This window comes from Schistocerca nitens, chromosome 1 (assembly GCF_023898315.1).
Source record: "Schistocerca nitens isolate TAMUIC-IGC-003100 chromosome 1, iqSchNite1.1, whole genome shotgun sequence".
NCBI classification, from domain to species: domain Eukaryota; kingdom Metazoa; phylum Arthropoda; class Insecta; order Orthoptera; family Acrididae; genus Schistocerca; species Schistocerca nitens.
The window spans coordinates 264023724-264045043 of record NC_064614.1 but is presented as its reverse complement, the minus strand read 5'-3'; the positions used below and the strand labels follow the sequence as shown (position 1 = coordinate 264045043).

The window sequence follows — 21320 nt, the reverse complement described above, 5'->3', positions numbered from 1 at the left end:
CGTAATCAACAAATACATTAAGGAGCACACTGCATTGAGCCTGTGGCATGATAGTCATAAAGATTAAACATTATCACTGTTATGAAAAGAGACTAGTGCCATATTCAAAACTAAAAAGGAAATCTGAAAGAAATAAAACCTATTGGCAATAAGAGGACTAGTTTCCAAAACAGAGAAAATTGGTTGGAGTTAATGTAGAAAATTTGAAGTATAAGTAACTTTCTAGTGAAAAGAAGTCCCAGTAATTGGAGTTACCATATTTGTTGACTAATAAGACATACTTTTTTCTTTTTGAAAATAGAACAAAAACTGTGTGCGTCTTATTTGCCAGTAGCAAGTTAAGGTAGATGTCGATATGCTCCATTTATTCAAAATGGGCTTGAAGTGATTCATTGTCAGTTTCCTTGTGAATTTTGGGCATTTTGGTTGTAGTGTGTTCACTGGATGTTCAGGCATCAAATATTGTTGTTCTTAGTCTGGAGCTCTACTGGTCATAACCGCATTGTGGTTTTATTTGCAAACTGTGGCTGAAAAATGCCATTGCTGTACAGTAGCATTTAAGCTGCAAGTGATTGCATTTGCTGGAGAGTGTGGGAACAGGACTACAGAGAGGTGTTTCAGACCAACTCCAGCTGAAGAAAATAAGGTCTTTGCAGAATCGGGAAGATCTTTTGAAGAAAGCACCTAGCAATAAACATAATCTGAGAAGTGGCACTGCTAAATGGCGAAAACTTGAAGCAGAACCCAATACTTGGATTTTAGAGAACAGGTGAATGAGAATTTAAATTTCTACAAAAATGATCATTCAAAAATTGAAAGCAATATCCACTAAGAAGGAATCACCAATTTTCCTGGATAAACATTGTGTGTTAAAGCTGTATGAAGATTCATCAGCTTTGTATGTGGACAGAGACACAAATATCACAGAAGATGCCAACCAATAATGAAGAAGAAATGTTTGAATTTCATCGATTTGTCATTAACGTGAGAGAAACAGAAAAGTTTGAACTTTCACTGAGAGGAAACAGTGACAAGGCTCCACTAATGTTTGATGTACCTTCTAACAGAACTGTGTATTCCAATAGCACAAAAAGAATTATTGTTAAAACTTCAACTCATGAAAAGACTACAGTCATTTTATCCTGCTATGCTGATGGGACAAAATTGCCACCACCTTTCTTTCTTCGAAAGAAAGCCACTTTTTATAGAGCAGTTGACAAAAGGTTATTAGCCCATGGACACAATAATGGATGGATGGATGGATGGATGGATGGATGGATGGAGTAGGAAGGAGCTTGTGAATGGATAAAATTTGGTCTATGTGACCTGGAGCCTCATTGAAGAAGTCTACTGTGTTAGCATTTGATCAGTTTCATTCTCACAGAACAGAGAAAGTTAAAAATAGACTGAATGAATTGAAAACTAGGTTAGCTGAAGTGCCAGAAGGGCTAACTAGTCCACTTCAAGCAATAGATGTAAGCTTGAACAGACCATTTAGGGGAGTTACAAAGGAGGAGTGGAGCAGATGGATACAATCTACAAATATTGAAAGTACACTGTCAGGAAGGAGGAAGAGACCTTGCATTTTTCAAGTTTGTGAGTGGATCAAAGCATCATGGGACTCGCCAAAAACTGAAACGGCGAGTAAATCATTTAAGAAGTGTGGAATCAGTAATGCACTGGATGGTACAGAGGATAATTTATTGTATGAGGATTCAGATTCTGACATGGTGGCTTCAAGTATATCTTCCTTCAGCTCTAGGATGAATTTTTGGGGAATTGAGGATGCAAATTAAATGGTGAGCACTTTTTCCTACTTACATGCGTAGATATTTGATATACATGCATGTAATAATTGTTTTGCAGTAGATGTATTAAATGAGAGTTTTTCCCTAAAAATCTTTAAGTGATGTGCACCTTACATGTTGGAATCTTAAAGGCTCTTAAATTATTGCAAAGAGAGCTGAGAGGACTTGGTGTGAAAACAGAGTAATAATTACATGGGTTTATGTGTTTAATGGGGAAAATGACACACCTGCTTACAGAGAAATGGGCTTATTGGCAGAAAACTTGCATTATTAATACGTTATTGAAAAAGAAGAAAAATGTCTTAAATACTTCTAAAAATGGGTAAAGATATATTCACATAATACTGTCTTTGGGAAGTGTTTTTCCTTCCTCAGACAAAGTGTGATAATATGACACACAGAAATAAAACATTTCGTGATGTATGTAGATTAACAGTTCGCAGATTATAGAACCCACATCCATAACAGTGTGCTAATTTACTTGTTACTGTGAAGTCCTGGATGGAACACACACAAATTAATCATCAAAGTGTGGGCATTAAAGCACTGACACAGACATAAACAAAATGGAAATTGTTGTTGCTAAGCTATTGGATATTGTGCTTCCTCAGCTCAGAGCTAAAACCACCTTCCCTCTCTGCCCTTGCAAGCATGCATAGTACAGTGCCAAGACTATGACAACTACTATACAGTTGTTACCTTTACTACTTCTCACTCACTCACTCACTCACTCACTCACTCACTCTGCGAGGTACCTGACCATCCGTGCCAGTGTGAATTATGTATGGCAAGAGAGACTCGATAAATCTCCATACAAGCTATAATTTTTATGATTTTCTGATCAAGGTCATTTTGAGAGACAGAAGTTGGGAATGTATGTTCGTAGAATTTAAATATTGCACCTCTAAACCTCTCCATGATGATACACAACGCGTCCCTTGTAGCAACTGCCACTGGAATTCTACCACCAGTCCCTGCACCAATTGTCAATCCTGTACAGGTCTTTCAGCATTTCACTGAAGTCTTCCTGCAGGTAACAGCATAATCTGTGAATTACCTAATGTAGCTTCCAGGTAGATTGTTTACAGTAATGGCCCTATATTGCTTCAGAAATTCTCTACATCTGTTCGTTTTGTCCCAATAATTATTTTGTTCAGTTATATCTGCCAGAAAGTCTTACATCAATTCATAAATGTGGCCCAGTAATTGATAAGCTCTTATTTTGTTGCTCTCGACCAGTGTTTTCCTCGTTCCCGTCTGGTGATGGCTATCCATGAGTCCCTGCATACTCTTGCGCGTTGCGGCCGCTCTGTGGTCTTCGTGTGGACCCCAGGCCATGTTGGGATCCCCGGCAACGAGACTGTTGACCGGCTGGCGAAAGAGGCGACTAGTGCACCATCTCTGGACGTTGGCCTCCCGGAGACAGATTTGCGAGCGTTCCTACGCCGCAAAATTCTGGACCTTTGGGACACTGAATGGCGCGCCCTGCCTTCACGCAACAAACTTCGGGCCATCAAGGGGGCTACCGGTGTGTGGCGCTCCTCCTTGCGGGTCTCTCGCAAGGAGTCTGTTGTCCTCTGCTGGCTGCGCATTGGGCACACGTGGATGACGCACGGCCACTTATTGCGACGAGAGGACCCACCTTTATGTCGCTGCGGCTCCATTTTGACAGCGGTCCACATTTTATTGGACTGTCCACTTTTAGCTGTGCTCAGGCAGTCGTTCGCACTGCCTGACACGCTCCCTGCCCTTTTAACAGATGCCTCGGCTATGGCTGACTTAGTTTTACGTTTTATTCGGGCAGGGGGTTTTTATCATTTAATATGAGTATTTGTGTTTTATTTTATTGTTTTGTGTTGATTCTGGCTTTTGGCCTACAGTTTTAAACTCGGTTTTTAATGTGTTCTCGGTGGTTGGCTTTTCCTTTTTTTGTTACTGTGGTCGGCCAACAACCGTGTGCTTTTATTTCGTTTTGTCTTATCTCTGTCGGAGTCTTTCTTGTCCCGTGCCGTCTGACGTCTTCCCTGTTCGTTTTTATTCTCTTTGGGCGGTTTTAATTTTTTTGGAAAAAGGGACCGATGACCATCGCAGTCTGGTCCCTTTAATCCCCCAAACCAACCAACCAATCTTATTTTGTTCATTGAATGTCTCTGTGGAACTGTATCAAATGGCTTCTGGAAGTCAAGGAACACGACACCAATCTGGATGCTCTTGTGTACAGTGCACTACATTTCAGGAAGAAACAGAGCAAGCTGAGTTTTGTGAAATTTGTTTTGTGGAACCCAGGTTGATTTTTATAATAGAGATTTTTTCAAAACAGTTAAAATGCGTGAGCACATCATATTTTCCATACCTCAAAAGGCAGACATCAGCAATAGGAAAGCCTCAGTTAAGTGTGACACTACAGTGACCCTTGTTTGTCGGCTACATTTAAATCTAAGTATTGTTTCATTACAGTGTATCATTTCGAGAATACTTTCTGATCCAGTTGTGAGCTTGAAGTGTCTAGAGAAGCAGAAGGAATACTCAGTTTGCTCAGCAGACTAAATGTAGCACTTGCAGACACTAGTGGCTGCCTTCCTGCTACAGCCAGGCATAGACATGTCTTGGACCTAGAAGCTCCCTGTAAAGGGAGGGGGGGGGGGGGAGGGGGGAGGTTTAAGCCAGTGTAGGTCTGACCTGCAGTGAGTTAACTTGCACCCTTTGAAAATAAAATTGCTACAACTACACTTCACATGCCTAACCTCGCCCCTCTTTGAAGTGTGCGTGAGGAAGTGTTAAGCAGCATCACCAGTCCTGGGAATGAAAGGTTGAAAAAAAAATTTCTTTCTTAAGGTGTAGAAGGTACAGAAAGGCAAGAGTCCTCAATCCTCGGACATGGTCATTTCTCATGTCTGGAGAATTTCATTGCAATATGAATAGCATTTAATTTTCTGAAATGTATTTGTTCTATGCCAAAACCAGAGCTGCTATGTTGTGTGACATAATTTTAAATAGATGAGCTTTATTTGTGACTTCACGGAATATTGTAATATAGAAATTCATTTTGCTTTATGCAGTAAAGTCACTGACTTTCATTTATTGTACTCTATACTTTGACAATTTGCCTCCAGTGACCATACTTCCCTTAGTTGGTGTCCTATTAAATTGTCACGTGATAAAAAAATTCCTGGTTGAGGAGACTCGGCTTAGAATAGAAATTTTTGTATGATTTGTAACAAATTCTTTTGTCGGTGGCTATAATTGCCTGGAAGCAGTCTGAAATCTCTGCAACATTTAAATTAAGTCTACCTTTGAGTACTGTTTGTTATGAAAGTTTTTGGAAGAATATAAGATAAAGTAATAGTAGCAGCTTTGTTTCACCCAATAACAACTGTTGTATTCTGTGTAAGCTGATCATGATAATCGTACAAGTAAAAAATTTTATGCGAGTTTCCTGTTTTGTGATTTGTTAATGTTAGATATGTTTTGTTTTTCTATTTTTCAGGTCCTGACAGGTCACACAGGTTCTGTATTGTGCTTGCAGTATGATGATAAAGTCATCATCAGCGGCTCAAGTGATTCAACGGTTAGAGTATGGGAAGTAGAAACAGGTGAAATGGTGAACACATTAATACATCATTGTGAAGCTGTGCTTCACTTAAGGTTCAACAATGGAATGATGGTTACTTGCTCCAAGGTAAATCTGTTAAATTTATAGAAGCTTTACTTTAGTATTTGAACCCAAAGAGAGATTCGTAAAATAAAGATAGGCTCCCATTTTTGTAATAAGTAGAGCTTTGATCTGAAATCTGAAAGAAACCATTGTTTATAAGGTGCTGGTACCACATGTAACAAGGCTTGAGAAAGACACATTGAATCACTGCTGAGGAATTGAGTTTTATTTTATGTAAAAGGATTAATTATTGTGGGTAGTAAAGGGGCATCTAGCTTCTTGAAAGGAAATGTAGTGAAAAAAATTAATTCATGAATGTACAGCAAAATCAGAGTGCCTAACAGGCACGATAATTACCATTATAAGGTGCAAAGATGAAGTGGTCCTGGATGTGACAAACTAATTATCTTCCTAACTGTTACCTCTATTAGACACAGAGGTTTGGCCGTATGCTCGTGAACTAACTTCTTATAGCCTATGCTGGGAGAAAATAAAAAGTCGAAAACAAAGTGTACTTAGTTCAGGGTTACTGTAGGGGGATTATGCATCTGATTTCTTCTGTAGTTGGATGCAAAAAGGAAGGCTCATTCATTATTTGCATTGTAAATAGCCAGGATGCCTGTCTGGTGCTGTACATGTTTCTCCATAAGCTGGTGAATCTATTTGATTGACTGAAAATATTAAGTTTCATTTACTAGCAAAAGCCATCGAGAACTTTGGTTGGTGTTTGAGGTAAATATATTGTGTTGCCATATGAACCTTGACAGATGGGTCCAGTGTTAAGTTCTCATGCATTAGAAAGGAAAAGAGAGACAAAATTATGATGAACAGTGAAAATTTTTTAACATTTTAAAAAGGGCAATGTAGTGACTCCCCAAATGAGTGACGAAAGTTCAAACATATATTCAGCAACAAATTGCTTATGGTAACAATCTTTATAGACTAAAATGAAATTTTGTTTGTCACTATATGCTGACAGAGATGACAATTGGTGAAGTTGCATATTACATAATTCTCCTAACACTGATCCATTAAAAATAAACAGTGTGTTGTCATTGTGGTGTTTGATGCTGCGTAACAATGTTCATTGAAATCCTGGTGTATCAATTTGACAACTTTGATTGAAAGGGGGGGGGGAGGAGAAGGATCACAGTCTCGATTTGGCTCAAATTAACTTCAGACTATTTCTGGAGACAGTGAAATGGTTGGGAGGTGTTTCATCTCGGATAAGGAATTGACTGGGATGATATGTTCTTGCAGGAGGAATAGAAAATACAAATGTCTCAACTGCTATTACAGTTGTCAAAACATTATCTGTAATTGTATTTCATCATACTTTCACACAAATGTTACTTATATTCACACTTGTTACAATCTCAGGTTGTGTTGAAGGTTTCAAGAAAGCCCTCTTATTACTTGGAACTGAATTTGCTTTTTTAGTTTAATATGCAGTTAGTTTCACTCAAAGTTGTGATTACTGTCCCTTCAAGCAGATACAGTCTCACAGTGAAAGGCATACAAGGCACACCAGTGTTCGATGTTAATCTTTCATAAACAGTTTGTCTGAAGTGTAATGACTTGCAAAATCAGTTCTGCTAACTGGTAATGAAATAATCCTTATCAACTTTAGGGCATTGTATATCATTTTTGGTGATACAATTATAAGGTGCAGCTATATGCTGACGTAAAACTTCGTTTGTCAATAATTTAGAATAGTTGGTTTAAGAATCATGATAGAAGGTTGTATACATGGAAGAACCCTGGAGATACTAAAAGGTATCAGATAGATTATATAATGGTAAGACAGAGATTTAGGAACCAGGTTTTAAATTGTAAGACATTTCCAGGGGCAGATGTGGACTCTGACCACAATCTATTGGTTATGACCTGTAGATTAAAACTGAAGAAACTGCAAAAAGTTAGGAATTTAAGGAGATGGGACCTGGATAAACTGAAAGAACCAGAGGTTGTACAGAGTTTCAGGGAGAGCATAAGGGAACAATTGACAGGAATGGGGAAAAGAAATACAGTGGAAGAAGAATGGGTAGCTTTGAGGGATGAAGTAATGAAGGCAGCAGAGGATCAAGTAGGTAAAAAGACGAGGGCTAGTAGAAATCCTTCGGTAACAGAAGAAATATTGAATTTAACTGACGAAAGGAGAAAATATAAAAATGCAGTAAATGAAGCAGGCAAAAAGGAATACAAACGTCTCAAAAATGAGATCGACAGGAAGTGCAAAATGGCTAAGCAGGGATGGCTAGAGGACAAATGTAAGGATGTAGAGGCTTTTCTCACTAGAGGTAAGATAGATACTGCCTACAGGAAAATTAAAGAGACCTTTGGAGATAAGAGAACCACTTGTATGAACATCAAGAGCTCAGATGGAAACCCAGTTCTAAGCAAAGAAGGGAAAGTAGAAAGGTGGAAGGAGTATATAGAGGGTCTATACAAGGGCGATGTACTTGAGGACAATATTATGGAAATGGAAGAGGATGTAGATGAAGATGAAATGGGAGATAAGATACTGGGTGAAGAGTTTGACAGAGCACTGAGAGACCCGAGTCGAAACAAGGCCCTGGGAGTAGACAACATTCCATTAGAACTATTGACAGCCTTGGGAGAGCCAGTCCTGACAAAACTATACCATCTGGTGAGCAAGATATATTGAGACAGCCGAAATACCCTCAGACTTCAAGAAGAATATAATAATTCCAATCCCAAAGAAAGCAGGTGTTGACAGATGTGAAAATTACCAAACTATCAGTTTAGTAAGTTACAGCTGTAAAATATTAACATGAATTCTTTACAGACGAATGGAAAAACTGGTAGAAGCCGACCTCGGCGAAGATCAGTTTGGATTCCGTAGAAATGTTGGAACACGTGAGGCAATACTAACCTTACGACTTATCTTAGAAGAAAGATCAAGAAAAGGCAAACCTACGTTTCTAGCATTTGTAGACTTAGAGAAAGCTTTTGACAACGTTAACTGGAATACTCTCTTTCAAATTCTGAAGGTGGCAGGGGTAAAATACAAGGAGCGAAAAGCTATTTACAATTTGTACAGAAACCAGATGACAGTAGTAAGAGTCGAGGGGCACGAAAGGGAAGCAGTGGTTGGGAAGGGTTTGAGACAGGGTTGTAGCCTCTCCCCGATGTTGTTCAATCTGTATATTGAGCAAGCAGTAAAGGAAACAAAAGAAAAATTCGGAGTAGGTATTAAAATTCATGGAGAAGAAGTAAAAACTTTGAGGTTCGCTGATGACATTGTAATTCTGTCAGAGACAGCAAAGGACTTGGAAGAGCAGTTGAATGGAATGGACAGTGTCTTGAAAGGAGGATATAAGATGAACATCAACAAAAGCAAAACGAGGATAATGGAATGTAGTCAAATTAAATCGGGTGATGCTGAGGGGATTAGATTAGGAAATGAGGCACTTAAAGTAGTAAAGGAGTTTTGCTATTTGGGGAGCAAAATAACTGATGATGGTCGAAGTAGAGAGGATATAAAATGTAGACTGGCAATGGCATGGAAATCGTTTCTGAAGAAGAGAAATTTGTTTACATCGATTATAGATTTAAGTGTCAGGAAGTCTTTTCTGAACGTATTTGTATGGAGTGTAGCCATGTATGGAAGTGAAACATGGATGATAAATTGTTTGGACAAGAAGAGAATAGAAGCTTTCGAAATGTGGTGCTACAGAAGGATGCTGAAGATTAGATGGATAGATCACATAACTAATGAGGTGGTATTGAATAGAATTGGGGAGAAGAGGAGTTTGTGGCACAACTGACTAGAAGAAGGGACCGGTTGGTAGGACATGTTTTGAGGCATCAAGGGATCACCAATTTAGTATTGGACGGCAGTGTGGAGGGTAAAAATCGTAGAGGGAGACAAAGAGATGAATACACTAAACAGATTCAGAAGAATTTAGGTTGCAGTAGTTACTGGGAGATGAAGCAGGTTGCACAGGATAGAGTAGCATAGAGAGCTGCATCAAACCAGTCTCAGGACTGAAGACAACAACAACAGATATGAATTCTGCCTCAAAATGCAAAGGGGGGGGGGGGGAGGTGTATATGTAATAAATGTGATTTCATAGTGAATTGTACCCTGATGAGCTATTTTATGGGAGAAGGTTTGAAATAGCTTTATTTTCTACATATAAATATTGAAGAAGTAAACAGTTTTTGGTTACTGGTATTATGCATCATCTGGTGAAGCCCAGTTCAGAAAGAGAATGTGTGTAAGAACATCTTTGCTAAGTAAAGATTTCACCTATGCCCGTACAACATGCCATTGTGCTTGTAAGATGTATGCCATCTGTGGCAGTCAGTCAGTTAGTCAGTCATGTGAAATACTGATGTACACGTTTCCTGAAAATTATCTTGACAGTATAGAAATGGGGATTAGCATCATTAAAGCAACAATAGTTACGAAAGTTAATAAATCAGTCAAGAAAACAAAGTGTGTGTTTCTGCTAGGTAGAGCAGTTGTTAGCATCTCACTTAGACATGAATTGACATCATTTAGTTTCAGTAAGGTGGATGTAGAGGAATTACGGGCAAAGTTTAAGCAGACTGTAAATCATGGTCTTGGGTCATGTGCCTAGCAAGTGGGTAAAGGATGGGAAAGATCCACGCTGGTTTAATAACTAAAATTCAGAAGATGCTGAGAATGTGGAGGCTGTTACATTCTCGGTTCAAAATAGAATGCACAAATGATTACAAGCGAAGATTAGTAGAGATGTGTGCATGTGAAAACATCTATATGCGGAGCATACAACTACCACCACCGTCACAACTAGGCAAAAGATCTGACAGAGAACCAGAGAAAATTTTGGTCGTTATGTAAAAGTGTTAGTGGTTCCGAGGCTTCCATTCAGTCCCTTGTTGACCAGTCTGGTGTGGCAGTTGAAGATAGCAAAACAAAAGCAGACGTTTTAAATTTTAGGTTCAAGAAATTGTTCACACAGGAGAATCATGCAAACAAATAAATAACCAGGTCTGAATGGATTCCCAGTTTGGTTTTACAAAGAGTACTTTATGGCATGGCATTGGCACCTTACCTAGCCTGCATTAATTGGAATCCCTTGCCCAGCACCAAAAGTCCTAAGTGACTAAAAAAAGCACAGGTGGCTCCAGTATATAAGAAGGGTAAAAGAAAGGACCTACAAAATTACAGACCAGTATCCTTAACTCCAGTTTGCTGTAGAATCCCTGAACATACTCTCAGTTCAAATGCAATAAACTTTCTTGGGACAGAGAAGCTTATGTCCACGAATAAGCTGGATTTTAGAAAGCATCGCTCATGCAAAACTCAGCTTGCCCTTTTCTCACATGATGTGCTGTGAACTATGGATGAAGGGCATCAGGCGGGTGCCATATTTCTAGATTTCCAGAAGCCATTTGATACGGTGCCCAATTGCAGCATGTTAACGAAGGTGCGAGCATATGGTATAAGTTCATGCATATGTAAGTGGCTCAAAGCTTTCTTAAGTAATAGAACCCAATATGTTGTTCTTGACAGTGAGTGTTCATTAGAGATCAGGGTATCATCAAGTGTGTCCCATGAAAGTGTGATAGGATCCCTCTTGTTCTCTATATACTTAAATGATTTGGCAGTTAGGGTGGGCAGCAAGCTGTGGTTGTTTGCTGATGATGCTGACGTGTACAGTAAGTTGTTGAAGTTAGGTGACTGTAGAAAGATAAGACGATGTAGGTGGAATTTATAGTTGGTTCAATGAATGGCAGCTAGCACTAAATGTGGAAAAATGTAAGCCAATGATGATGAGTAGGAGGAACAAACATGTAAATGTTGGGTTACAGTATTACTAGTTTCCTGCTTGACACAGTCGGCTCGTTTAAATATCTGGATGTAAATGTTGCAAAGTGATAAGAAAAGGAATGAACATGTGAGAATTGTATTAGGGAAGACGAATAGTAGACTTCAGTTCTTTGGGAGAATTGTAGGAGAGAGTGGTTCACATGTGAAGGAGACTACACTGCGTATAGAATGCTGGTGTGACCTATTCTTTAGTACTGCTGGAGTGTTTGGGATCTCTACCATGTTGGTTTGAAAGAAGATATCGAAGCAATTCAGAGGCATGCTGCTAGATTTGTTACCAGTAGTTTCAAACACCATACAAGTGTTGTGGAGACGCACTGAGAACTCAAATGGGGATCCCTGGAGGGAAGGCAACGCTCTTTTTTCAAGAAATGCTGTTCAGAAAATTGAGAAAACCAGCATTTAAAGCTGACTGCCGCACAATTGTACTGCAACCAACATACGTTGCGCGTAAGGACCACGAAGTTATGATAAATTGGGGCTCATACGGAGGCATATAGACAGTCGTTTTCCCTCACTCTGTTTGCAAGTGGAACAGGAAGGGAAATGACTAGTAGTGGTACAGGGTACCCTCCGCCATGCACCATATGGTGGCTTGTGGAGTATGTATGTAGATGTAGATTTTTGCATTGTGTGGCATGGAGGGTTATGGTTGTGGTTTAGTGGTTTGATCACTGTCTCTCTTCGCACTGTGCAATACGCAAGTTCCACCTACCTCAGTACGGCATCTGATCACCAGCCCGTTTCTCAGCATACATAGATACTGTTCAGATGGCGTTAAAAGCAGCGTTGAAGAAAAACACAGTCAATACTTCCGTTGGATAAGTCCGCGTAAACTCTGGTAGCAAACTATCCTGTAATATCTTATAACAGTTTTCGGGTGGATGGCGATTGCCTCAGCCCTTTAGAAAAATGTCAGAATTCTTTTATTTCTTTAGGTTCAAATTAAAACTTGCGATCAGCACATATTTGATGAACGAATAATATCACTGTCCTCAGTTCACAGTTCAGACAACCCAGCGCGCGCGCGCGCGCGCGCGCGCACACACACACACACACACACACACACACACACACACACACACACACACGAGGCTGCCAGGAATGTACTTAAGTCCGACTCGAATTATTATGCGATTCACTGTCATTACTCTGCTACAATATAAGAGTTTCACATTCGGTCCTTTTACAGTGGATATCTAATAAAGAAAGTGCTCACAAAATATTCCATAGACGAATATGAAACATGCCACGCGGAATTTTACAAAGGCCGAAAGTTCACATGCAGTTGTCTTTCCAACCAAACAATACAAAAACGTCCAAACTTCACAAAATTGTCTGTAAATGCAACTGCTATTACGGCCAAACAATCTGAATGCGAGAAGCCAATTATTCATTTTACACATAATAAAGTCTGAAGCATTCAACATGACCAACACGCCCAATAGCTGGCTAGCGACTGACTAATGCCATTCCTTCCAGAGCCTATAATTACTTCCAATGCACGGGAAATGCTTAACTCTGATCGGTTGTTAGAAATGACCAGGCAATCAAAACAATCTTTTGAGATCATTTTTGCACTAAAACTGTCCTACGCCAATCATTATTCACAGATGCATTTATGTCACTTCATTATGCAAATATTAATAAAATGTTTAACAAAACCAAACAAACACTAATCTTGAAATAACTTTAGAAAAAGATTACTCTACAAACAACTATTCTGGCTGCCTTCTTACTAAAGCAAGTATCCTTGGGCATAAATCATCAGCAAGGTGGGGAAAACATAGCTTTCCCATGACACACTTATGCAATGCTGTACATGATATGATATTGAATCTTTATGTATGTCCCACATACACATTCTCACTCATTATCATTTACTCACACAACAACAAAAGAAAAGACATGCTCTCTCTACAGGAAAAATGTTTTATACAGGAGGACATAATTAAAAACCAAAATATTCTCAATAACCAGAAAAGCAACAACAGAAGACAGTCAAACTAATTCACAGTCTACCATAAACAATAAAAAAATTTAAAGAAAGAAATACATAATTATACACTCGCACTCATTACTGAAGATGACTAATAGGAATATGTGGAAAATGTCTGGCACATAAGAATAAATTTCAGTTGCAAAAGACTGAAGTCGTCTTATATTTATGATGATAGATAAAGTGCACATATTGTAAATAAACCGCTTCCCACGGCCAGGCTAGCGACGGGTGAGAATGAGTCACGCTAAGATACAAGCGACTTTTTCTATCACCGCCACCGGCTCCAAAGCTTTGAGCCGCACTGCAAAGTAGTGCAATACATCTACATTTACACTCTGCAAGCCACCCAACAGTGTGTGGTGGAGGGCACTTTACGTGCCACTTTCACTACCTCCCTTTTCTGTTCCAGTTGCGTATGGTTCGTGGGAAGAACGACTGCCGGAAAGCCTCCATGCGCGCTCAAATTTCTCTAATTTTACATCCGTGATCTCCTAGGGAGGTATAAGTAGGGGGAAGCAATATATTCGATACCTCATCCAGAAACGCACCCTCTCGAAACCTGGACAGCAAGCTACACCGCGATGCAGAGCACCTCTTTTGCAGAGTCTGCCACTTGGGTTTGCTTAACATCTCCGCTATCAGGCTTACCAAATAAACCTGTGACGAAACGCGCACCCATAAATGGTATTGCGTATTGACCCGCGATGTTAAAACTGGTATGTTAAAAGCCAATGTGCATGTTAACCAAAATTATTTTTTCTTTCTTTTCCTTATCCAGGGAAAGCTGAAGAAAAGCATTGCCAAAATAATTTTTTGAAAAGAATCTTCCATGAGCTAGGCTATCCTTAAGCTTATCAATATGAGGAAGCGGGAAGGAATCCATTACTGTTTGAGCATTAATGGTAGCATTAGAATATGCCTAAAGTCTTATCTTCCTGTTTGCTTTTCTTATCTTAAGAGGAGATGCTCATTGACTTGCAGAATTGGGTTTCTAAATTCTGATTTGTTCTAATTTGCTGAGTTTAGAAGCAGTTTCATCACAGATAGCATGGGGTATGGGACGACTCCCATGAAATTAGGTTTTGCGTTGTCCTGTAGTGGGAATGTGAAAATTCTTCACGTATCCTTGTGTGTTGTTGAACAAATGCCCATATTTTTCATGTGGCTGAAGATTACTGCCTTGGGAGAGCTGCATATCAGTAGTATGCACATAATCCTGAATATGTAAACCAAATAAATCTGAAGCATCCATGCCCAAAATAATGGGACTAGAACAGGATCAACTACTGAGAGTATCACTGATTTACTAGTATTTCTATATTTTGCTTGCAAAATGCACGTTCTAAGAACAGAAGTGCTTTTGCCATTGTAAGCCATCAAGTACAGGCATGGTTCCAGTTGCTGAGAAATATTGTTATTAATCAGTATGCATGAAGCACCAGTCTCTAACTGAAATAGCGGGGAGGGGGGATAAACAGTTTCAGGTTGACTTTTGAATAGGACTAGTCATGTTCCGGAAGACTGCCTTTGTCTGAATTGTTATTGACAAAGTGTTTAGCTGTACTTGTAACAGAGATGAGCTGTTTAGAATGAGGCAAATTTTACACAGAATGTGGGTTGTTGCTCTCTCTCTCTCTCTCTCTCTCTCTCTCTCTCTCTCTGTGTGTGTGTGTGTGTGTGTGTGTGTGTGTGTGTGTGTGTGTGTGTGTGTGTGTCTTATTTCAGTTGTCTTGAGTCACTACTTGGGTAGAGGAAACTCTGCTTTTTGTTTAAAGTGCAAGCACACTTGCTGTGTGTGCCTTGATTTATGGTAGTGTCAAAATTCTGCGAGGTGGTGAAAACAGTTTTTGCGTTCATGCATTAAATAACATTTCATGCTAGTCTTTGGAAGATTTGAACGAGACAACGAAGTAGCTAAATGACTCACATTGTGTTGATGCTGTTGATTGTGATTGTGGTTATCATATGGCCTGCAAAACTGGGACCACTTCCAGCTATCCGCAGTCAGCGTTTCAACAATAGGTGTGTTAAAATAAAGTTTAGGAAAGTCTTAAACTTCCTGGGCTTCAATTACTTTAAACTATTCATTCAGACCAGGTATGCAATACTTTAGAAACTCAGCCCATATTCTTATATCGGCAAGGTTTTGGATAATGAGATCACAAAGCATTTTGTCTTAAAATGAGGCTCCACAAGAAGAGTTAAATTTACAGTTCCTAACCGTGACCTTCCATTTCTTGTGAGATTGATTATTATGACGTGTGTGTGAAAAAAAAAATTGCAACAACAACCAGCAGCTGTGTGAATCTGAGCTTTGAAGGAGTTGTCTAATGTTCGAATAATGTCGTTGTAGGGGAGGGTTTGGTGCTGTGAAGGAACTGCACACAATCGGAAAATATACACTCCTATCCATGAAGAAAAGAAAGCTCATCGTGATACACCTGATACGTTGTATGCAGTGAAATGTTCCTGTAGCTGCATGCTGTGCTTCAGTCATTGATATTTGCCGAGCTTGTTGTGCATCCAGCAATCTGCCAATAGTAGTGTGGAAAGAGAGAATTTGTTGGCTCTGAAACTGAATAACTGCAATGAGTGGTTGCTCTCCAGAAGTTGTCTTTGCATACACAAATTAGGCATTTGAAATAGATAAGCGTTTCACACAAAAATTATGAAAAGTGCTACATTTGCCATTACTGCCACAGTGAAACATTCATCGCCAGGTCATGTCTGATGTGTTTGTAGTAGCGATGGTTGGTAAAGATGATAAGAAATCTACAAGAAGGTAACACATTAATAAGTTTATTTACAATATGTGCCCTTATATCTATCATCATAAATGTAAGAGACTTGCAGTCTTTTGCAACTGAAATTTAGTCTCATGTGCCAGACATTTTCCACATATTCCTATTAATCATCTTCAGTAATGAGTGTGAGTGTGTAATTTTGTATTTCTTTCTTTAAATTTTTTTCATTGTTTATGGTAGACTGTGAATTAGTTTGACTCTTTGTCTTCTGTTGTTGCTTTTCTGGTTATTGAGAATATTTTGATTTTTAATTATGTCCTTCTGTATGAAACATTTTTCCTGTAGAGAGAGCATGTCTTTTCTTTTGTTGTTATGGCATAAGACCGCCATTTCTGTTTTTATCCCAGTGTGATAATGATTTTCTTTTATTAAATGTACTGCATATGTCAAATGGGTACATTCACTCTTAAGTGTCCTTACATGATGTTTATACCATATGTTGAAATTTCAAATAATTTACTACTTAAATAATTTTATATTTATTATAGACAAACGAATGTGCCTAACATGAATAGGTGGCACATGTTTGGTACACAAGAATAAATTTGAGTTGCAAAAGATGGGAGTTTTCTTATCTTCATGATGAAACAAAACCGAAATTACAACTGAAGAAAACTGCTGCAAATGTTAAAAATATAAAGACAAGTTTGTACTACTGTAGGTTCTTCGTGGTGCTGAGCATATGCAACAAGAGTAATGGTCTTGAGAGTAACAAATAGTCTTGATAGCTGATTCAGTTACGTAAGTCTCTGAATATGAGTAATGCTTAGTAGTGTTGTGCTATGTCAATGTAGTTTTCCTCACTCGCAGTAGGTGCTGTAGATAATGCCCAGTCCTTACCCATTGGTCGTAGGGCTGTATTTTAACTCACACAACTGCAAATAAGTACTCAATTTTAATAAACTGAAAATTACTCCACCATATACATGCGAGCTCAATAAAGCTCTGCCTACACGCATAAGAGAACTGGAGAGTAAATGCTAGGGAGGTAGAGTTTGTCACTGAACTGAAAAGCAGGCAGTGCTCATGGTGGGAAGTTGCCCTTCCTGGAAGAATACTAAAACTATCATATAGGATGACTAAGAATAAGTTTCCTCTCTAGCAATGATTATGTAGAACCTCCCCATATGTGTTAATATTATTGGTAACTCATTCCTGCATTCCAGTGGTTTACTTTGTGGAAAAACAAATGCTCCCTGCTCCTCTGGTCATGTCAGTGCACTGCATCACCAGCGATTCATAAGGTGATTTGCAGAAGGATCGGTATAACTTTGTGAAACACACTGTAGTTGCTTTTTGTGATATTTTAGTGTAGTAAGTGGTGGGGACTTGCTGCTTGCTCTATAGTTTGCAAACCTACTGAGGAGGAAAGTACACAACCACAGTCTGGCAACCTGCCTTCCCTCTTGCAATCATCCTTCACCATCCATCAACCCTAGTCCTACCATGCCACCAGAATACAATTTATACTTTAATATGGCAGTACCATGCTTAGATATGGTACACACATTTAATATTTGTTCCTAACCCACTTCGTTTCAAATTAAACATCAATTTTATACCATTAAATCACTGTGTTTAATAATTTGTGATGGGGAAAATGATAGTGTGTTTTTTCTAGGAAATTTAAGGTAGTTCGATTTTGTACTGGGAAACAGTGCCATTAGAAACTGTGGTTTTAGCGTTGTTCAAGAAAATGTAAAGACGTGACTGTTAACCCCACCCATTCCATTGCTCAGACCTCCTCTAGTCAAGACTTTGAGTACTGTATTTACTCGAATCTAAGCCGCACTCGAATCTAAGTCGCACCTGAAAAATGAGGCTCGAATAAAGGAAAAAAAAATTTTCCCAAATCTAAGCCGCACCTGAAATTTGAGCCTCGAAATTCAAGGGGAGAGAAAAGTTTTAGACCGCACCTCCAAATCGAAACAAAGTTGGTCCATTGTAATCTGAGACACAATTTAGGTCGAATGAATGACGATACAGCTACAGTAGTTTGGTTTGAGTCGTAAGCTTAGCAGTTAAGCTTTACCAGGTAGCCATTGCTATGCGTTAGGTGCTCCGTCTGTATTTGTACGGGTACCCTTCATTTTTCACGTGCTTCATCTGGTTTGAATCGATTGCTTATTTTGCTTCGATCTGATAAGTGCCGTTTTCTTTGTTCTAGGTGCTTACGTCACTCTAAGCAGAAAATGCATTACTGTACTGTTCGTCACATTCTGATAGTGCGTGTTTATGGTCTGTCGCCGCTCGCGGCATGGCTTGCTTTTGTGCGCGCTAACACCATTTACAATATATAAAAAAAGAGAGGAATTGTCTCATTAGCGAAACAATGGCAAGAGACTGCTATTTGTTGTTACTTACACTGCTGCTTTCTTTGATAATGATGAACAAGAACCAAACAATAGACTGCGTATGATAGAACATGTTCTGAATGAGAGTTAGGCGAAAATGTTTCTCCGTTTGAAAATCTTTGCGGCCGCTTCTTTAGTACATCAAATTCTGCACATAAATCAGTGTCATCTTAGATTTAAAAATCTAGTCAGTTGCCGTGCTTCATTTCTGACTGTATCACTATTAGGCATAAGAATAATACGAATATAAAAATGACACGATAAGTATATTCTTCCACGTTTGCTGTTGCCTCACTCAAGTTTCGTAGTTTATTAGGCAGACAGGATTTAAATGAGATAGCAGCAAACACGAAAGAATACATGGCAAAATGTTTATATTCGTATTACTCTTATGGTGAAGAGAATACTGCATGTGATTCACATTTCATCAGGTTCCTATTAGCAACCATCTCTTCTCAGGGGTAGGAAAAAATTCAGAACGTAGAGTTGGCCATATTGACAAACATCCCAAACAGTCTTGCCAGATGGATTTTCGTAGTACATTGAAATTCTGCTACATTCGAAGATGAACAATACGGAATTTGTATTTACTTCGTTGGATAATGTATGAAAATGCAGTGGTCGAAACTTGGGGCGGAGAAAAAAGCTTGTCTTCCAGAGGTTTTGGCGCCAGTATTTATCTTTGTTCTTACAAAGCATGCCTGTGTCGTGCTACATATATTCGACGGCAGAAGTTAGTTGTGGCGGCACCTACCAACATTTTTCAGAACTTCCGCTTGCTTTGCACTCGATTCTAAGCCGCAGGCGGTTTTTTGGATTACAAAAAATGGAAAAAAAATGCGGCTTGGATTCGAGTAAATACGGTATGTTGTTCATGGCACTCCTTCCTACCACTGTGCAAACAGTTTGGGACTGCATGAATTTTTCCCCTACTTAACATTTTTTTTTGTTTTTGTTGACTGGGCTGTCTGTTTACCAGTAAGAAAATACTGCTGCTACTTAACAGAAGCAATAATTTGCTGAAAACTTAGAGCCAAGAGAAGAAAACAAGCACATACTGTTTTGGAAAAAGCTATTGAAGATTGTGCAAGAGAGCTCTTATTATAGAGAACAAAAAGTTCTCTCTCTCTCTCTCTCTCTCTCTATCTATCTATCTATCTATCTATCTCTCTCTCTCTCTATCTCTCTTTTATCATTACTTTATTTCCCATTTTACTATAACTAGTTTTAGCTTTCTTTTTATTTTGATTTGTGATCAATTTCGTCTTAAGGTACATAGTGTTACAAACTTGTGGAATTTGTACATCTTATCATTTACAACAACAAAAAAATATTTACTTTGTCAAAAATAGATGCTAATTTTGCCTAAAATAAACTTCATTTACAGGTTCCAAACACTAGCACTATAAAGTGTTAGATGAGTTAATTTGCAGTGATACTGTTAGAAAAGTTAAAATTATTTCAATAAGATAGCATAGAATGCATGTAAGTTGTCTTTCATTTGGAGGCTGGTTTTGGTTTTATTACAGCACCACCAATCGCCAAACAGATTAAAAGATTTCCATGCAATATAGATGATTTTAAAACTTTTATCCATTCTGGATTTGTAACACAGAGACTGTCTTGTTAAAGGTTTCAGAAATTGCTGTAACCATTCGCAGTTTTTTCTTCAATTTTTATTTTTTCATGACTGGTTTAGAATCTCATGGCAATTAATCATCAGATGATACAATTTAGTTTGGAGTATTGTGGGGGTGATTTTGTTGATATAATTTTATAGATGGGGGGGCGGGTGGATGTGCGTGTGCGTGTGTGCTTGAAAATGTGTAATTGTAGAAAGTAGCATTATTTATTTATTTTCCAACTGAGGAAAGAAAAATCTCCAGATCATAGTGAACGGTTGCAATTATGATTAATGGAACATGCTGTCGGCACCCTGGTAGTCCCGGTCGCCTATGGTGGACTGGATGGCCGAGTGGTGACCTCTCCAGTTGTCAGGATGCTAGGAAATGGCTGTAGAAGCGTCATAAACGCCAAAGAAACATTATTAACTCATAACATCTTTATTCCTGCCGAGTACAATGTGGCTTTGTGATATCAACGACCTTCCCCGAGTCCTCACTGACTCATATCGATGACACCAGATCCGGGCCGCACAGTCTTGCTAGTGCAGTGCCGCGTGCTGTGACGTAGCGGAGGAATGCCCTTACATCGGCTGCGCGTGGATGGCGGCGTGCGGCTTGCCGGCGGACAGCAGGTGGCTCCGGGTTGGAGTCCCCGGCGCTGTCGGCACAAGAAGCGTTCTCGAAGTGCGGAGTGTACTATATCCCACCCCGTCTTCTTCCCTGCTCCTTCTGGTGGCTCATCCGTGGTGGACGGGCGGAATGGGCTGCAGTTCCCCACCGTCGTTGGCTCACCCGGTTGTGACGGTGGATGCACAGGGCCTAGGCCCCGCACGATCTCAACGACGGCTCACTGATGTGGTCAGCAATGTCCGGCGACCGAGTCTGCCGCGATGTCTGCTAATCCTGGGTTGATGATTGACAGCGGCAGCAGAGAGGACCAGAGCTGGTACTGTCCCCTCACTGCTGCTGGATGGGCCGCCTTTACTGCAACATCTCCTTAATAAAGAATACCATGTCGATCACCGAGCTGAGCGCTACGCAGCGACCCAGTACACATCTAACCGCAAGTCTAAATGCGAGTGCGAGTGCCTTGTTGCTATCAAAGCTGGTGTATTTAAAGGAAGCACGAGCGACGTCCTGACGTCGTGCTCATTTGTAATGACCGCATTCGTTCCACTTAGACTGCTGATTCATCTGTCGTACTCGCCCCTTAGGTGTTCTTGCGAC

The 21320-nt window shown here is 39.5% G+C and overlaps 1 protein-coding gene across 6 annotated transcripts in view; it reads left to right on the top strand.

Annotated features, from left to right (window-relative positions):
- The window catches only part of LOC126247631 (F-box/WD repeat-containing protein 1A), a 107540-nt gene that overhangs the window by 59387 nt on the left and 26833 nt on the right, over nt 1-21320 (top strand). For all 6 annotated transcript variants that reach the window (XM_049948501.1, XM_049948499.1, XM_049948500.1 and 3 more), the window contains exon 6: nt 5296-5487. In XM_049948501.1, the coding sequence (XP_049804458.1) occupies nt 5296-5487 (192 nt within the window). The remainder of the gene's footprint in view (nt 1-5295; nt 5488-21320) is intronic.